The sequence below is a fragment of the Pleuronectes platessa genome, unplaced genomic scaffold (assembly GCF_947347685.1).
Source record: "Pleuronectes platessa unplaced genomic scaffold, fPlePla1.1 scaffold_116, whole genome shotgun sequence".
In the NCBI taxonomy this organism is placed as follows: Eukaryota; Metazoa; Chordata; class Actinopteri; order Pleuronectiformes; family Pleuronectidae; genus Pleuronectes; species Pleuronectes platessa.
Window position 1 is genome coordinate 94,452 of NW_026519171.1, and position 18,571 is coordinate 113,022.

The 18,571-nt window shown below is 39.9% G+C and overlaps 1 protein-coding gene across 1 annotated transcript; it reads left to right on the forward strand.

The window, feature by feature from the left end:
- Positions 1 to 6,261: 6,261 nt before the first annotated feature.
- Positions 6,262 to 14,821, forward strand: LOC128436464 (uncharacterized). Its single transcript, XM_053418193.1, has one exon. The coding sequence runs from the start codon at positions 7,719 to 7,721 to the stop codon at positions 13,614 to 13,616; it is 5,898 nt and encodes a 1,965-aa protein (XP_053274168.1). The 5' UTR covers positions 6,262 to 7,718; the 3' UTR covers positions 13,617 to 14,821.
- Positions 14,822 to 18,571: the final 3,750 nt, after the last annotated feature.

The following is an 18,571-nucleotide window of genomic DNA, read 5'->3' on the forward strand; positions in this document are numbered from 1 at the left end:
TGTGCGCCGCATGATGTGCGCCCCACATAATTTGCGCCCCACAGGATGTGCAAGCACAGTTTTTGTATTAATTTGATTTAAATATATTTTTTTGTAAAAATATTTTAATATTATTTTTATTTCATGTGCGCAGCAGGATGTGCGCTTCAGTATGTGCGCCCCACAGAATTTGCGCCCTACAGGATGTGCAAGCACAGTTTTTTTATTAATTTGATTTAATTATTTTTTTTTGTAAAAATGTTTTAATATTATTATTATTAATGTGCGCAGATGGATGTGCGCCGCATGATGTGCGCCCCACATAATTTGCGCCCCACAGGATGAGCAAGCACAGTTTTTTTATTAATTGTTTTAAATATTTTTTTTGTAAAGATGTTTTAATATTATTTTTATCTATGTGCACAGCAGGATGTGCGCCGCAGTCTGTGCGCCCCACATCATTTGCGCCCCACAGGATGTGCAACCACAGTTTTTTATTAATTTGATTTAAATATTTTTTTCTGTAAAAATGTTTTAATATTATTTTTATTTATGTGCGCAGCAGGATGTGCGCCGCATGATGTGCGCCCCACATAATTTGCGCCCCACAGGATGTGCAAGCACAGTTTTTGTATTAATTTGATTTAAATATATTTTTTTGTAAAAATGTTTTAATATTATTTTTATTTATGTGCGCAGCAGGATGTGCGCCGCAGGATGTGCGCCCCACAGAATTTGCGCCCCACAGAATTTGCGCCCCACAGAATTTGCGCCCCACAGGATGTGCAAGCACAGTTTTTTTATTAATTTGATTTAAATATTTTTTTTTGTAAAAATGTTTTAATATTATTTTTATTTATGTGCGCAGCAGGATGTGCGCCGCAGGATGTGCGCCCCACAGAATTTGCGCCCCACAGGATGTGCAAGCAAGGTTTTTTATTAGTTATATTTAAATATTTTTTTTTGTAAAAATGTTTTAATATTATTTTTATTTATGTGCGCAGCAGGATGTGCGCCCCACAGAATTTGCGCCCCACAGGATGTGCAAGGACAGTTTTTTTATTAATTTGATTTAAAAAAAAAAAATTGTAATTTGTTTTTAATATTATTTTTATTTATGTGCGCAGCAGGATGTGCGCCGCATGATGTGCGCCCCACATAATTTGCGCCCCACAGGATGAGCAAGCACAGTTTTTTTATTAATTTGATTTAAAAAAAAAAATGTAAAAATGTTTTAATATTATTTTTATTTATGTGCGCAGCAGGATGTGTGCCGCAGGATGTGCGCCCCACAGAATTTGCGCCCCACAGGATGTGCAAGCACAGTTTTTTTATTAATTTGATTTAAAAAAAAATAATTGTAAATTGTTTTTAATATTATTTTTATTTATGTGCGCAGCAGGATGTGCGCCCCACAGAATTTGCGCCACACAGGATGTGCAAGGACAGTTTTTTTATTAATTTGATTTAAAAAAAAAAATTGTAATTTGTTTTTAATATTATTTTTATTTATGTGCGCAGCAGGATGTGCACCGCAGGATGTGCGCCCCACAGAATTTGCGCCCCACAGGATGTTCAAGCACAGTTTTTTTATTAATTTGATTTAAATATTTTTTTTTGTAAAAATGTTTTAATATTATTTTTATTTATGTGCGCAGCAGGATGTGCGCCGCAGGATGTGCGCCCCACAGAATTAACGCCCCACAGGATGTGCAAGGACAGTTTTTTTATTAATTTGATTTAAATATTTTTTTTGTAAAAATGTTTTAATATCATTTTTATTTATGTGCGCAGCAGGATGTGCGCCGCAGAATGTGCGCCCCTCAGAATTTGCGCCCCACAGGATGTGCAAGCACAGTTTTTTTATTAATTTGATTTAAATATTTTTTTTTGTAAAAATGTTTTAATATTATTTTTATTCATGTGCGCAGCAGGATTTGCGCCGCAGGATGTGCGCCCCACAGAATTTGCGCCCCACAGGATGTGCAAGGACAGTTTTTTTATTAATTTGATTTTAAAAAAAAAATTGTAATTTGTTTTTAATATTATTTTTATTTATGTGCGCAGCAGGATTTGCGCCGCAGGATGTGCGCCCCACAGAATTTGCGCCCCACAGGATGTGCATGGACAGTTTTTTTATTAATTTGATTTAAAAAAAAAAATTGTAATTTGTTTTTAATATTATTTTTATGTATGTGCGCAGCAGGATTTGCGCCGCAGGATTTGCGCCCCACAGAATTTGCGCCCCACAGGATGTGCAAGCAGTTTTTTTATTAATTTGATTTAAATATATTTTTTTGTAAAAATGTTTTAATATTATTTTTATTTATGTGCGCAGCAGGATGTGCGCCGCAGGATGTGCGCCCCACAGAATTTGCGCCCCACAGGATGTGCAAGCACAGTTTTTTTATTAATTTGATTTAAATATTTTTTTTTACAAAAATGTTTTAATATTATTTTTAATTATGTGCGCAGCAGGATGTGCGCCCCACAGAATTTGCACCCCACAGGATGTGCAAGGACAGTTTTTTTATTAATTTGATTTAAAAAAAAAAAAATTGTAATTTGTTTTTAATATTATTTTTATTTATGTGCGCAGCAGGATGTGCGCCGCAGGATGTGCGCCCCACAGAATTTGCGCCCCACAGGATGTGCAAGCACAGTTTTTTTATTAATTTGATTTAAATATATTTTTTTGTAAAAATGTTTTAATATTATTTTTATTCATGTGCGCAGCAGGATTTGCACCGCAGGATGTGCACCCCACAGAATTTGCGCCCCACAGGATGTGCAAGAACAGTTTTTTTATTAATTTGATTAAAAAAAAAAAAATTGTAATTTTTTTTATAATATTATTTTTATTAATGTGCGCAGCTGGATGTGCGCCGCAGGATGTGCGCCCCACAGAATTTGCGCCCCACAGGATGTGCAAGCACAGTTTTTTTATTAATTTGATTTAAAAAAAAATTTTGCAGTTTGTTTTTAATATTATTTTTACTTATGTGCGCAGCAGGATGTGTGCTGCAGGATGTGCGCCCCACAGGATGTGCAAGGACAGTTTTTTTATTAATTTGATTTAAAAAAAAAAATTGTAATTTGTTTTAATATTATTTTTATTTATGTGCGCAGCAGGATGTGCGCCGCAGGATGTGCGCCCCACAGAATTTGCGCCCCACAGGATGTGCAAGGACAGTTTTTTTATTAATTTGATTTAAAAAAAATAATTGTAATTTGTTTTTATATTATTTTTATTTATGTGCGCAGCAGGATGTGCGCCGCAGGATGTACGCCCCACAGAATTTGCGCCCCACAGGATGTGCAAGGACAGTTTTTTTCTTAATTTGATTTAACTATTTTTTTTTGTAAAAATGTTTTAATATTATTTTTATTTATGTGCGCAGCAGGATTTGCTCCGCAGGATGTGCGCCCCACAGAATTTGCGCCCCACAGGATGTGCAAGCACAGTTTTTTATTATTTGATTTAAATATTTTTTTTTGTAAAAATGTTTTAATATTATTTTTATTCATGTGCGCAGCAGGAAGTGCGCCGCAGGATGTGCAAGGACAGTTTTTTTGTTAATTTGATTTAAAAAAAAAATTGTAAATTGTTTTTAATATTATTTTTATTAATGTGCGCCGCAGGATGTGCGCCCCACAGAATTTGCGCCCCACGGGATGTTCAAGGACAGTTTTTTTATTAATTTGATTTAAAAAAAGAAAATTGTAATTTTTTTTATAATATTATTTTTATTAATGTGCGCAGCTGGATGTGCGCCGCAGGATGTGCGCCCCACAGAATTTGCGCCCCACAGGATGTGCAAGCACAGTTTTTTTATTAATTTGATTTAAAAAAAAAAATTGTAATTTGTTTTTAATATTATTTTTATTCATATGCGCAGGAGGATGTGCGCTGCAGGATGTGCGCCCCACAGGATGTGCAAGCACAGTTTTTTTCTTAATTTGATTTAAATATTTTTTTTTGTAAAAATGTTTTAATATTATTTTTATTTATGTGCGCAGCAGGATGTGCGCCCCACAGAATTTGTGCCCCACAGTATGTGCAAGCACAGTTTTTTTATTAATTTGATTTAAATATTTTTTTTTGTAAAAATGTTTTAATATTATTTTTATTTATGTGCGCAGCAGGATGTGCGCCGCAGGATGTGTGCCCCACAGAATTTGCGGCCCAAAGGATGTGCAAGGACAATTTTTTTATTAATTTGATTTTTTTTAAAAAATTGTAATTTGTTTTTAATATTATTTTTATTTATGTGCGCAGCAGGATGTGCGCCGCAGGATGTGCGCCCCACAGAATTTGCGCCCCACAGGATGTGCAGGCACATTTTTTTTATTAATTTGATTTAAAAAAAAAAAATTGTAAATTTGTTTTAATTTTATTTTTATTTATTTGCGCAGCAGGATGTGCGCCCCACATAATTTGCGCCCCACAGGATGTGCAAGGACAGTTTTTTTATTAATTTGATTTAAAAAAAAAAAATTGTAATTTGTTTTTAATATTATTTTTATTTATGTGCACAGCAGGATGTGCGCCGCAGGATGTGCGCCCCACAGAATTTGCGCCCCACAGGATGTGCAAGCACAGTTTTTTTATTAATTTGATTTAAATATTTTTTTTTGTAAAAATGTTGTAACATTATTTTTATTTATGTGCGCAGCAGGATGTGCAACCCACAGAATTTTCGCCCCACAGGATGTGCAAGCACAGTTTTTTTATTAATTTGATTTAAAAAAAAAAATTGTAATTTGTTTTTAATATTATTTTTATTTATGTGCGTAGCAGGATGTGTGCTGCAGGATGTGCGCCCCACAGAATTTGCGCCCCACAGGATGTGCAAGCACAGTTTTTTTATTAATTTGATTTAAATATTTTTTTTTGTAAAAATGTTTTAATATTATTTTTATTTCATGTGCGCAGCAGGATGTGCGCTTCAGTATGTGCGCCCCACAGAATTTGCGCCCTACAGGATGTGCAAGCACAGTTTTTTTATTAATTTGATTTAATTATTTTTTTTTGTAAAAATGTTTTAATATTATTATTATTAATGTGCGCAGATGGATGTGCGCCGCATGATGTGCGCCCCACATAATTTGCGCCCCACAGGATGAGCAAGCACAGTTTTTTTATTAATTGTTTTAAATATTTTTTTTGTAAAGATGTTTTAATATTATTTTTATCTATGTGCGCAGCAGGATGTGCGCCGCAGTCTGTGCGCCCCACATCATTTGCGCCCCACAGGATGTGCAACCACAGTTTTTTATTAATTTGATTTAAATATTTTTTTCTGTAAAAATGTTTTAATATTATTTTTATTTATGTGCGCAGCAGGATGTGCGCCGCATGATGTGCGCCCCACATAATTTGCGCCCCACAGGATGTGCAAGCACAGTTTTTGTATTAATTTGATTTAAATATATTTTTTTGTAAAAATGTTTTAATATTATTTTTATTTATGTGCGCAGCAGGATGTGCGCCGCAGGATGTGCGCCCCACAGAATTTGCGCCCCACAGAATTTGCGCCCCACAGAATTTGCGCCCCACAGGATGTGCAAGCACAGTTTTTTTATTAATTTGATTTAAATATTTTTTTTTGTAAAAATGTTTTAATATTATTTTTATTTATGTGCGCAGCAGGATGTGCGCCGCAGGATGTGCGCCCCACAGAATTTGCGCCCCACAGAATTTGCGCCCCACAGAATTTGCGCCCCACAGGATGTGCAAGCACAGTTTTTTTATTAATTTGATTTAAATATTTTTTTTTGTAAAAATGTTTTAATATTATTTTTATTTATGTGCGCAGCAGGATGTGCGCCGCAGGATGTGCGCCCCACAGAATTTGCGCCCCACAGGATGTGCAAGCAAGGTTTTTTATTAGTTATATTTAAATATTTTTTTTTGTAAAAATGTTTTAATATTATTTTTATTTATGTGCGCAGCAGGATGTGCGCCCCACATAATTTGCGCCCCACAGGATGAGCAAGCACAGTTTTTTTATTAATTTGATTTAAAAAAAAAAATGTAAAAATGTTTTAATATTATTTTTATTTATGTGCGCAGCAGGATGTGTGCCGCAGGATGTGCGCCCCACAGAATTTGCGCCCCACAGGATGTGCAAGCACAGTTTTTTTATTAATTTGATTTAAATATGTTTTTTTGTAAAAATGTTTTAACATTATTTTTATTTATATGCGCAGCAGGATGTGCGCCGCAGGATGTGCGCCCCACAGAATTTGCGCCCCACAGGATGTGCAAGCACATGTAACCCGGTTAAAAATATTAAGTAATATAATTTCTTCCAAGCATATAAATAGTGTGATTAAAAAGGTTGAAATTCATTAAAATACTATAGAAGTGTTAAAACAGTTAAAAGTATATATTATGTGTTTATTGTTTTATTTGAAGTATAATGTATCTGTAAACGTAATATGTACCAGCATGTATGGGGTTAATTGAGATGGGCCGGAACCTAACCTCTGAGGTTGTTTCGGGACGGAAAGAAAAGGGGCGGAGCGAGCAGAGAGAAGACACGCGGAGTATGAGGAAGAACAGTAACGAAAAGAGACTGTTGTACAGACGTTGAGTGACCAAGTCGTGGAGGCGTTCAACCCGGACTCTCCAGAGGACTCAGTGGTGATTTTCCTGTGGGTGTGAGTGGATTACTCAAACCGTGAGGACGACGTGAAGCTAGAAGCTAACACAGCGGCTAGTTTAGCTCACAGTGACTGTACGAGTTAGCAGCAAGCTACCTATTCAGCAGTGACTGTGGGGAAAGGAGCGTGGAGCTGCAGACGACGAGCGAACACCGCGACATCGGCAGTGACGGGGTTTCGTTTCCTCCGGACGGATCTTCTCCTCAACTCACCTCTTCTCCAACCACCAGCCCATCCCAAGCGACATCCAGGCCTGCACCGATGCACTAAAGGGGTACCCAGGTTTATTTGAAGTAAAGTAATAAGTGCCGGCTTTAGTTATCAGGTGTGTGGGTCCACATATTGCACTTCAGTGAATTTGAGTGAATTGAAGGTTCTGCATTGATATTTTTGGGTTAAAAAGTCTATTGATATCTGTGAATATTTGTGATAGTGTTTCACTAAAACAGAACAAAGGATATTTTTATTTACTGTGTTTACCTGAAAAGAAGAAACAGGGTTATTTCAGTTATTACATTTTTTGCAAAAGAGGTATAATTCCTTTGTTGTGTTTCCTGTGAAAAAAGGGACAATTCAGAGTTTTTACCTTAAAAAAGGGGAATTTATTGTGAAGGTTTAACGACAAAAAGAACATTTATATTTTTATTTTATTGTTATATTGCATTAATCATTGCATAAGTAAATAATTGAGAACTTATTTTCTTAAAACCGTGTGTGGTGTATTTCATTTACTTACCTTTAATACACAGAGACCTGAGGGGTGAACATCTTTATGAAAAACAGGTTAAAGGTGAATTTATAAGTAAGTTAAAAACAGTTCATGTGTGTACTTTAAAACAAAAAAAGAGAGATTCAAAACTAACATTAAAACTGAGTTAATCAGGGTTAAAAATAGTTGATAAAGAACCCAAAAGCCCTGCCCTTATCACCATGACTACCAAGGGGAGCGCTACATAAAATGGAGGCACCGCTGGGAATATTTTGGATTTCTCATTAAAAAGAAAAAAGTTAAAGCGTTAAAGGCAAAGTAACTAATTAAAGTGCTAACCTAACTTACAAACAGCATTAACATGGAAAGAACAGAACTAGTGTCAGAGTTAAAACGCTGGTGCCGTGGTGAGGGTTTGGATGAGACACATGCGATTATGACCATCGTCCCAGAAGAAGTAGAGATCAGTGCAGTTGAAGCAACACTGGAAACTATCAAGTCTTTTGGACGAGTGCGTGTCCGTGGGAGAAACTTCAGTGCAAGACTAAACCAACGGATGGTTTTGTGTGAGAGTAAAGAGACTGTGAATGAAGAGAGTGTTCCTCCTGAGGTTAAACCAGATGATGGTGGAGAGGCGTGGCCTGTTATCATCATAGGAAAGGCTCAGGCAGCTGCCGAAGAGTTTAACAGTAAACTGAAAGGGTTGCTGCAGGCTGAAGGTAAAACAATGGAGGACCTCCAATCATTATTCCCCAGTACACCCCCGCCCACTAACTCCACTGAATCTATCCTTCGCGCTGTTGGAGATTTGTTGGACAAGACAACTAAGCCAGCTGATGGAGGGAGTTATGGTCGACTACGCATGTTCTCGGGAGCCCTACCAACGCTGCCAGGTGAGGAACCATTTGACCATTGGCTAGAGCAGGCATGGCTCATGGTGGAGGAGACTGAATGCTCTGACAGAGAAAAAAGACGCAGAATTATTGGAAGTTTAAAGGGACATGCACTAGAAATTGTGAAAGCAGTGCGACACACACATTCTGACGCCAGCCCAAAAGAGTACCTGGAAGCTCTTGAAAGTGCTTTTGGAAGTGCTGAGTCCGGTGATGATCTCTACTTTGCTTTCAGATTAATGCAACAGCAAAAAGGAGAGAAACTGTCAGATTTCCTTCGACGCTTAGAGAGGTCTCTAGCCAAAGTGATTCAACGAGGTGGTCTTCCTGCGAGCTGCATGGACCGAGCCCGACTGGAGCAACTGCTAAGAGGTGCTATCGATTCAGACCTGATGCTGATCCAGCTGCGCTTGAGAGAAAGAAAGGCTGTACCCCCAAGCTTTCTACAGCTTTTGACTGAGATTCGTGCTGAGGAAGAGTATGAAACTTCTAGAAAGAAGCTCAGCGCCTCAGTACACCAAGTGCATGTTAATCAAAAAGTGGATACAAGGCAAGCAGAGATCCAGAGTTTAAAGGCGGAAATAAAAGAACTGAAATCAATGGTTGCAACAGTGGTGACCCAATCCACTCCAGTCAAAGAGGATTACAGGGAGGCTACACCCATCCATTCACCGCCTGGCCCCGAGAACCGACAGGACGCCGAGCTGGCTGCATTGAAAAAACAACTGAAAAGACTAAAGCAGAAAACTAGCAACACGATGTCTGAACAGGACGCTGCAGTTTCGACCATGGAGGCTTCAAAACAATTCTCCAACTCACCCAAAGGAACACCGAAAAAGTCAGAGGAGAATTTCTGCTATAGGTGTGGTGAGAGCGGACATTTTGCCACCAAGTGTCACAACCCTGAAAATCAAGCCAAGGTTATCAGAAAGCTAATTCATGCTTTAAAGATGACAAAAGACAAACAGCAGTCTGGTGGTTCCACCGCCAGTGAAGTAAACTGTGGGGTCAAGAAAAGTGCAGTTACCGCATCGGAGCCGGCTGGCATCCCTGAAGGCTTGGTTGGTCCACCCAGCATCGTACCTGTGAAAGTAAATGGACACTGCTGTGACGCCTTGTTTGACAGTGGGTCACAGGTTACCATTATCTTCGAGTCTTGGTACCAAACCTACCTGTCTGATGTTCCCATACGCCCTGTGTCTGGTTTAGCTCTGTGGGGATTAAGTGAATCCGAGGGCAGTTATCCCTACCGTGGGTACGTAGTGGTCGACGTTGAATATCCAGCAAAGGTAGCAGGTGCCGACCAGACAGTGACCATCCTTGCTCTTATCTGCCCCCAGCCCAGAACTGCAGACCAGACTCCGGTCATTGTGGGGACCAATGCCAGTCACATTCGACGTCTTGTGCAGCAAAGTAAAGACAACGGCATCGACATCACACAGACACTGGGGATACAGTGTTACAGAGACAACACAACCACAGCCCTGGAAGAGGATGATGATATCGGCTGTGTGTTATGGCAAGGCCCTGGCCCACTGACTCTGCCCCCTGGTGGTGACTGCAGTGCAGTCTGTAAAGTCGAGTACAAACACCAAGTCGACAAACAGATCCTGATGGTGGACTCGTCTCCCCTAACGCCACTCCCTGCTGGTGTGCTACTTCAGCCAATGGTGGTGCTCAGCAAAGACGTGAACGTCAGCCATTTCAGAATCTTGGTCCAAAATGAGTCCATGACAGAGACAGTCATACCAGTGGGAACAGTTATCGGGCATATGTATCTGACAGATGCAGCTACTCACCTTTCTCCGTCCAAGACAGCTGACAACGAGTTTGACCCGAATCTGATCAACTTTGGAGACTCACCTGTCTCTGAGGAGTGGAAACAGAGACTCCGTCAGAAGCTATCCACAAGGTCTCAGGTGTTCTCGCTTCACGAATGGGATGTCGGATTGGCGAAGGAAGTAGAGCACACGATCCGGATGTCAGATCCACGGCCTTTCAGAGAGCGCTCTCGTCGCCTGGCCCCAGCTGACCTGGAAGACGTGAGAAAGCACATTCAGGAACTGTTGCGTGCGGGGATCATCAAAGAGTCTCGTAGTCCTTATGCATCCCCAATTGTGATTGTTCGCAAAAAGACTGGAGCTGTGAGAATGTGTATTGACTACCGATTGTTGAACAGCCGAACAATCCCCGATCAGTACACAACACCCTGTATCGATGATGTGTTGGATTCGATGACCGGAAGCAAGTGGTTCTCCGTTCTTGATCTGCGGAGCGGTTATTACCAAATTGCTATGGCTGAGGAAGATAAGGAAAAGACGGCATTCATCTGTCCGCTGGGGTTCTTCCAGTTCGAGAGGATGCCGCAGGGGATAACTGGAGCCCCAGCCACCTTCCAGAGATTAATGGAGAAGGCTGTGGGTGACATGAATCTGCTGGAAGTCCTTGTCTACCTCGATGACCTGATTGTATTTGGCCGAACTTTAGAAGAGCATGAAGAGAGACTTCTTAAAGTTCTTGATTGTCTGGCAGAGGTTGGATTAAAAATCTCGGTCGACAAATGTCAGTTCTGCCTCCCAAAGGTAAAGTACCTTGGACATATCGTGTCGGCAGATGGAGTATCGCCTGACTCATCCAAGATAGAGGCAGTTACCACTTGGCCACAGCCTACGCACCTGAAGACTCTTCAATCCTTCTTGGGATTTTGCGGATATTACCGCCGTTTCATCGCCAATTATGCAGCCATCGTCAGGCCTTTGTCTGAGCTCACAAAAGGCTACGCTCCAACCCAGAGGGGCAAGAAACCGGAGAAAGACAACACAAAGACTTACCGCAAAGAGTCCGAGCCTTTTGGTGAGCGATGGGACCTGTCCTGCACTGAAGCTTTCCACAAGATTATCCACTGCCTTACCCATGCACCTGTTTTGGCCTTCGCGGATCCCAACAAGCCATACGTCCTGCATGTAGACGCCAGCTTGAAAGGGCTTGGCGCCGTCCTATATCAGGAGCACAGTGAGGGTCTGAGGCCCGTTGCCTTCGCCAGTAGGAAGCTGAAGACATCTGAGAGGAACTACCCCGTTCACCAGCTGGAGTTCCTGGCCCTTAAGTGGGCGGTTGTGGATAAATTCCATGATTATTTGTACGGGGTCAGATTCACCGTACGTACGGACAACAACCCGCTCACGTACGTGCTGTCGACCGCCAAGCTCAGCGCTGTGGGGCACAGATGGCTCTCGGCCTTATCTACCTACGATTTCGATGTCCAGTACCGACCAGGCAGACAAAACATAGACGCAGACCTGCTCTCGAGGAACATGTCTGATGAGAGTTCCGAGGAATGGACAACCATACCACAGTCTGGTGTGAGATCCATCTGCAAACGAATCTGCATCCCTGGTACTGCGGGCAGTCCACCGAGGTACGTAGATCAGTTGGGAGTTTCTCCTGAATGCGTGCCTGATGTCTTTGCATTCCCGATTCACCTGGAGTTGAAATCCTTGGGACAGATGTCTAATCAGGAGCTGATAGAAGCTCAAGAGGATGATACAGCCATCCGACTTGCTATCCAAGCTGTTAAAAATGGAAAATGGCCGGAAGAAAATGGATCTAGCCCAGAGAGCTTTCGTCTTAAAAAAGAGATGGGGAAGCTAATGATGAAGGACGGGCTACTCCATCGCTTAAGCAAGCGGCCCTCCGGAAAAGAACAGACTCAACTTGTCCTACCAAGCGGGTTCAGAGAACTGGTGTTGAAAGCCACGCACGATGATCTAGGACACCTTGGTATTGAAAGAACTACAGACTTGTTGAGGAGCCGATTCTTTTGGCCGAAGCTTGCATGTGATGTTGAACAGTATATAAAGAACTGTGGAGCGTGTGTCACACGGAAGACCCCTTGTCATAGGGCAGCACCTTTGCATCACATTTCGAGCAGTGGACCAATGGACCTCGTGTGCATTGATTTTCTTTCAATGGAACCAGATTCTGCAGGCATCGGAAATGTTTTAGTGGTCACGGATCATTTCACCCGTTACGCTCAGGCGTTCCCTTCCCGAAATCAGAAGGCGCAAACTGTGGCGAAGATCCTGGTGGACAAGTACTTCCTGCATTATGGTCTGCCAACAAGAATCCACTCAGATCAAGGGAGAGACTTTGAAAGCCAGCTGATCAAAGAGCTTCTGCAGATGATGGGGATCCGGAAATCACGGACTACTCCTTATCACCCGCAAGGAGATCCGCAGCCCGAGAGATTCAACAGAACTCTTCTGTCCATGCTGGGAACCCTGGGGTGTGAGAAGAAAAAACAGTGGAGCAAACATGTTGGCTACCTGGTTCACGCCTACAACAGTACCAAATGTGATGCTACGGGGTATTCACCCTATTTCTTGATGTTTGGCCGAGAAGCAAGACTTCCCATAGACTTGTGCTTTGGAACCTCTCCTGATGGCGAAGCTGATGGTTGCCATTCTCGCTATGTAGCCAAGCTGAAAGACGACTTGCACAGGGCCTACAAGCTTGCTTCCGACACAGCCTACAAGACACATCAGAGGAACAAAAGATCCTATGACAAAAGAGTTGTATTTCAAACCCTGGATATCGGTGACAGAGTGTTACTGAGGAACTTGGGACTGAAAGGAAAACATAAACTAGAGAGTCGTTGGAGTTCTATCCCTTACGTGGTTATAGGAAAGATGCCCAACCTTCCAGTGTACAAAGTGAAACCGGAAGATGGAGGAGGAGGAGTCAAAACTCTCCATCGTGATCATCTCCTTCCAATTGGACAGTTGGTAAGAATGCCGACAGTGGATGTTGAGAACAAGTCACCAGCCAAAACAAAAGCAAGAACAAGAGCTGAGGCACAAAAGAAATCGAAGAAAGTCTTACCTGGAATACAGGAAGTTCTTCAAGAGATGCAAGAGAGCATGGATTCCTCTTCAGATGTGGAGTATTATGGACCTGAAAAATCCTACAGTACCTACCTGAAAGAAATCCTGGGAAAAGAAAGAGAAACTGCTGGACAGTCAAACCTCATCCAAAATGATGCTGATTCTTCTCAACAGTCAGATGGAAATCCTGCTGAGGACAGCTTGTCAGAGGAAGAAAGTGTGGAGGAGGAAAACTACAGTGTGAGAGAAGAGGAGGGAGATCAAGATTCTGAAGAAGAAAGTGATCCAGAGTCTGATAACCCTTGCCACGATAAGCACCCAGAGACAGTCACTAAGACAAAAGTGAGTAGCAAACCTGAAAACCGTCCAAAAAGAAAAGTGAAACCAGTCATCAGGTTAACTTATGATGAGCCTGGTAGAGCTAAAGATCAGCCTCTCACTATTATACATAGAGGAGTTGTCATTAAGATTGGCAAGAGTTAATTCAAACAAGGTCATGCACCCTTTCCACTAGTTAACGGTTAACTTAAATAAAAAAGTTCATTATGGTTTGATGAGGACATCAAAGACATTTAGAAGGGGGAGGGTGTAACCCGGTTAAAAATATTAAGTAATATAATTTCTTCCAAGCATATAAATAGTGTGATTAAAAAGGTTGAAATTCATTAAAATACTATAGAAGTGTTAAAACAGTTAAAAGTATATATTATGTGTTTATTGTTTTATTTGAAGTATAATGTATCTGTAAACGTAATATGTACCAGCATGTATGGGGTTAATTGAGATGGGCCGGAACCTAACCTCTGAGGTTGTTTCGGGACGGAAAGAAAAGGGGCGGAGCGAGCAGAGAGAAGACACGCGGAGTATGAGGAAGAACAGTAACGAAAAGAGACTGTTGTACAGACGTTGAGTGACCAAGTCGTGGAGGCGTTCAACCCGGACTCTCCAGAGGACTCAGTGGTGATTTTCCTGTGGGTGTGAGTGGATTACTCAAACCGTGAGGACGACGTGAAGCTAGAAGCTAACACAGCGGCTAGTTTAGCTCACAGTGACTGTACGAGTTAGCAGCAAGCTACCTATTCAGCAGTGACTGTGGGGAAAGGAGCGTGGAGCTGCAGACGACGAGCGAACACCGCGACATCGGCAGTGACGGGGTTTCGTTTCCTCCGGACGGATCTTCTCCTCAACTCACCTCTTCTCCAACCACCAGCCCATCCCAAGCGACATCCAGGCCTGCACCGATGCACTAAAGGGGTACCCAGGTTTATTTGAAGTAAAGTAATAAGTGCCGGCTTTAGTTATCAGGTGTGTGGGTCCACATATTGCACTTCAGTGAATTTGAGTGAATTGAAGGTTCTGCATTGATATTTTTGGGTTAAAAAGTCTATTGATATCTGTGAATATTTGTGATAGTGTTTCACTAAAACAGAACAAAGGATATTTTTATTTACTGTGTTTACCTGAAAAGAAGAAACAGGGTTATTTCAGTTATTACATTTTTTGCAAAAGAGGTATAATTCCTTTGTTGTGTTTCCTGTGAAAAAAGGGACAATTCAGAGTTTTTACCTTAAAAAAGGGGAATTTATTGTGAAGGTTTAACGACAAAAAGAACATTTATATTTTTATTTTATTGTTATATTGCATTAATCATTGCATAAGTAAATAATTGAGAACTTATTTTCTTAAAACCGTGTGTGGTGTATTTCATTTACTTACCTTTAATACACAGAGACCTGAGGGGTGAACATCTTTATGAAAAACAGGTTAAAGGTGAATTTATAAGTAAGTTAAAAACAGTTCATGTGTGTACTTTAAAACAAAAAAAGAGAGATTCAAAACTAACATTAAAACTGAGTTAATCAGGGTTAAAAATAGTTGATAAAGAACCCAAAAGCCCTGCCCTTATCACCATGACTACCAAGGGGAGCGCTACACACAGTTTTTTTATTAATTTGATTTAAATATTTTTTTTTGTAAAAATGTTTTAATATTATTTTTATTTATGATCGCAGCAGGATGTGCGCAGCAGGATGTGCGCCCCACAGAATTTGCGCCCCACAGGATGTTCAAGCACAGTTTTTTTATTAATTTGATTTAAAAAAAAATAATTGTAAATTGTTTTTTATATTATTTTTATTTATGTGCGCAGCAGGATGTGCGCCGCAGGATGTGCGCCCTACATAATTTGCCCCCCACAGGATGTGCAAGCACAGTCTTTTTATTAATTTGATTTAAATATTTTTTTTTGTAAAAATGTTTTAATATTATTTTTATTTATGTGCGCAGCAGGATGTGCGCCGCAGGATGTGCGCCCCACAGAATTTGCGCCACACAGGATGTGCAAGGACAGTTTTTTTATTAATTTGATTTAAAAAAAAAAATTGTAATTTGTTTTTAATATTATTTTTATTTATGTGCGCAGCAGGATGTGCGCCGCAGGATGTGCGCCCCACAGAATTTGCGCCCCACAGGATGTGCAAGGACAGTTTTTTTATTAATTTGATTTAAATATTTTTTTTGTAAAAATGTTTTAATATCATTTTTATTTATGTGCGCAGCAGGATGTGCGCCGCAGAATGTGCGCCCCTCATCATTTGCGCCCCACAGGATGTGCAACCACAGTTTTTTATTAATTTGATTTAAATATTTTTTTCTGTAAAAATGTTTTAATATTATTTTTATTTATGTGCGCAGCAGGATGTGCGCCGCATGATGTGCGCCCCACATAATTTGCGCCCCACAGGATGTGCAAGCACAGTTTTTGTATTAATTTGATTTAAATATATTTTTTTGTAAAAATGTTTTAATATTATTTTTATTTATGTGCGCAGCAGGATGTGCGCCGCAGGATGTGCGCCCCACAGAATTTGCGCCCCACAGAATTTGCGCCCCACAGGATGTGCAAGCACAGTTTTTTTATTAATTTGATTTAAATATTTTTTTTTGTAAAAATGTTTTAATATTATTTTTATTTATGTGCGCAGCAGGATGTGCGCCGCAGGATGTGCGGACCACAGAATTTGCGCCCCACAGGATGTGCAAGCAAGGTTTTTTATTAGTTATATTTAAATATTTTTTTTTGTAAAAATGTTTTAATATTATTTTTATTTATGATCGCAGCAGGATGTGCGCAGCAGGATGTGCGCCCCACAGAATTTGCGCCCCACAGGATGTTCAAGCACAGTTTTTTTATTAATTTGATTTAAAAAAAAATAATTGTAAATTGTTTTTAATATTATTTTTATTTATGTGCGCAGCAGGATGTGCGCCGCAGGATGTGCGCCCCACAGAATTTGCGCCACACAGGATGTGCAAGGACAGTTTTTTTATTAATTTGATTTAAAAAAAAAAATTGTAATTTGTTTTTAATATTATTTTTATTTATGTGCGCAGCAGGATGTGCACCGCAGGATGTGCGCCCCACAGAATTTGCGCCCCACAGGATGTTCAAGCACAGTTTTTTTATTAATTTGATTTAAATATTTTTTTTTGTAAAAATGTTTTAATATTATTTTTATTTATGTGCGCAGCAGGATGTGCGCCGCAGGATGTGCGCCCCACAGAATTAACGCCCCACAGGATGTGCAAGGACAGTTTTTTTATTAATTTGATTTAAATATTTTTTTTTGTAAAAATGTTTTAATATTATTTTTATTTATGTGCGCAGCAGGATGTGCGCCGCAGGATTTGCGGCCCACAGAATTTGCGCCCCACAGGATGTGCAAGCACAGTTTTTTTATTAATTTGATTTAAAAAAAAAATTGTAATTTGTTTTTAATATTATTTTTATTTATGTGCGCAGCAGGATGTGCGCCGCATGATGTGCGCCCCACATAATTTGCGCCCCACAGGATGTGCAAGCACAGTTTTTGTATTAATTTGATTTAAATATATTTTTTTGTAAAAATATTTTAATATTATTTTTATTTCATGTGCGCAGCAGGATGTGCGCTTCAGTATGTGCGCCCCACAGAATTTGCGCCCTACAGGATGTGCAAGCACAGTTTTTTTATTAATTTGATTTAATTATTTTTTTTTGTAAAAATGTTTTAATATTATTATTATTAATGTGCGCAGATGGATGTGCGCCGCATGATGTGCGCCCCACATAATTTGCGCCCCACAGGATGAGCAAGCACAGTTTTTTTATTAATTGTTTTAAATATTTTTTTTGTAAAGATGTTTTAATATTATTTTTATCTATGTGCACAGCAGGATGTGCGCCGCAGTCTGTGCGCCCCACATCATTTGCGCCCCACAGGATGTGCAACCACAGTTTTTTATTAATTTGATTTAAATATTTTTTTCTGTAAAAATGTTTTAATATTATTTTTATTTATGTGCGCAGCAGGATGTGCGCCGCATGATGTGCGCCCCACATAATTTGCGCCCCACAGGATGTGCAAGCACAGTTTTTGTATTAATTTGATTTAAATATATTTTTTTGTAAAAATGTTTTAATATTATTTTTATTTATGTGCGCAGCAGGATGTGCGCCGCAGGATGTGCGCCCCACAGAATTTGCGCCCCACAGAATTTGCGCCCCACAGGATGTGCAAGCACAGTTTTTTTATTAATTTGATTTAAATATTTTTTTTTGTAAAAATGTTTTAATATTATTTTTATTTATGTGCGCAGCAGGATGTGCGCCGCAGGATGTGCGCCCCACAGAATTTGCGCCCCACAGGATGTGCAAGCAAGGTTTTTTATTAGTTATATTTAAATATTTTTTTTTGTAAAAATGTTTTAATATTATTTTTATTTATGTGCGCAGCAGGATGTGCGCCGCAGGATGTGCGCCCCACAGAATTTGCGCCACACAGGATGTGCAAGGACAGTTTTTTTATTAATTTGATTTAAAAAAAAAAATTGTAATTTGTTTTTAATATTATTTTTATTTATGTGCGCAGCAGGATGTGCGCCGCAGGATGTGCGCCCCACAGAATTTGCGCCCCACAGGATGTGCAAGGACAGTTTTTTTATTAATTTGATTTAAATATTTTTTTTGTAAAAATGTTTTAATATCATTTTTATTTATGTGCGCAGCAGGATGTGCGCCGCAGAATGTGCGCCCCTCATCATTTGCGCCCCACAGGATGTGCAACCACAGTTTTTTATTAATTTGATTTAAATATTTTTTTCTGTAAAAATGTTTTAATATTATTTTTATTTATGTGCGCAGCAGGATGTGCGCCGCATGATGTGCGCCCCACATAATTTGCGCCCCACAGGATGTGCAAGCACAGTTTTTGTATTAATTTGATTTAAATATATTTTTTTGTAAAAATGTTTTAATATTATTTTTATTTATGTGCGCAGCAGGATGTGCGCCGCAGGATGTGCGCCCCACAGAATTTGCGCCCCACAGAATTTGCGCCCCACAGGATGTGCAAGCACAGTTTTTTTATTAATTTGATTTAAATATTTTTTTTTGTAAA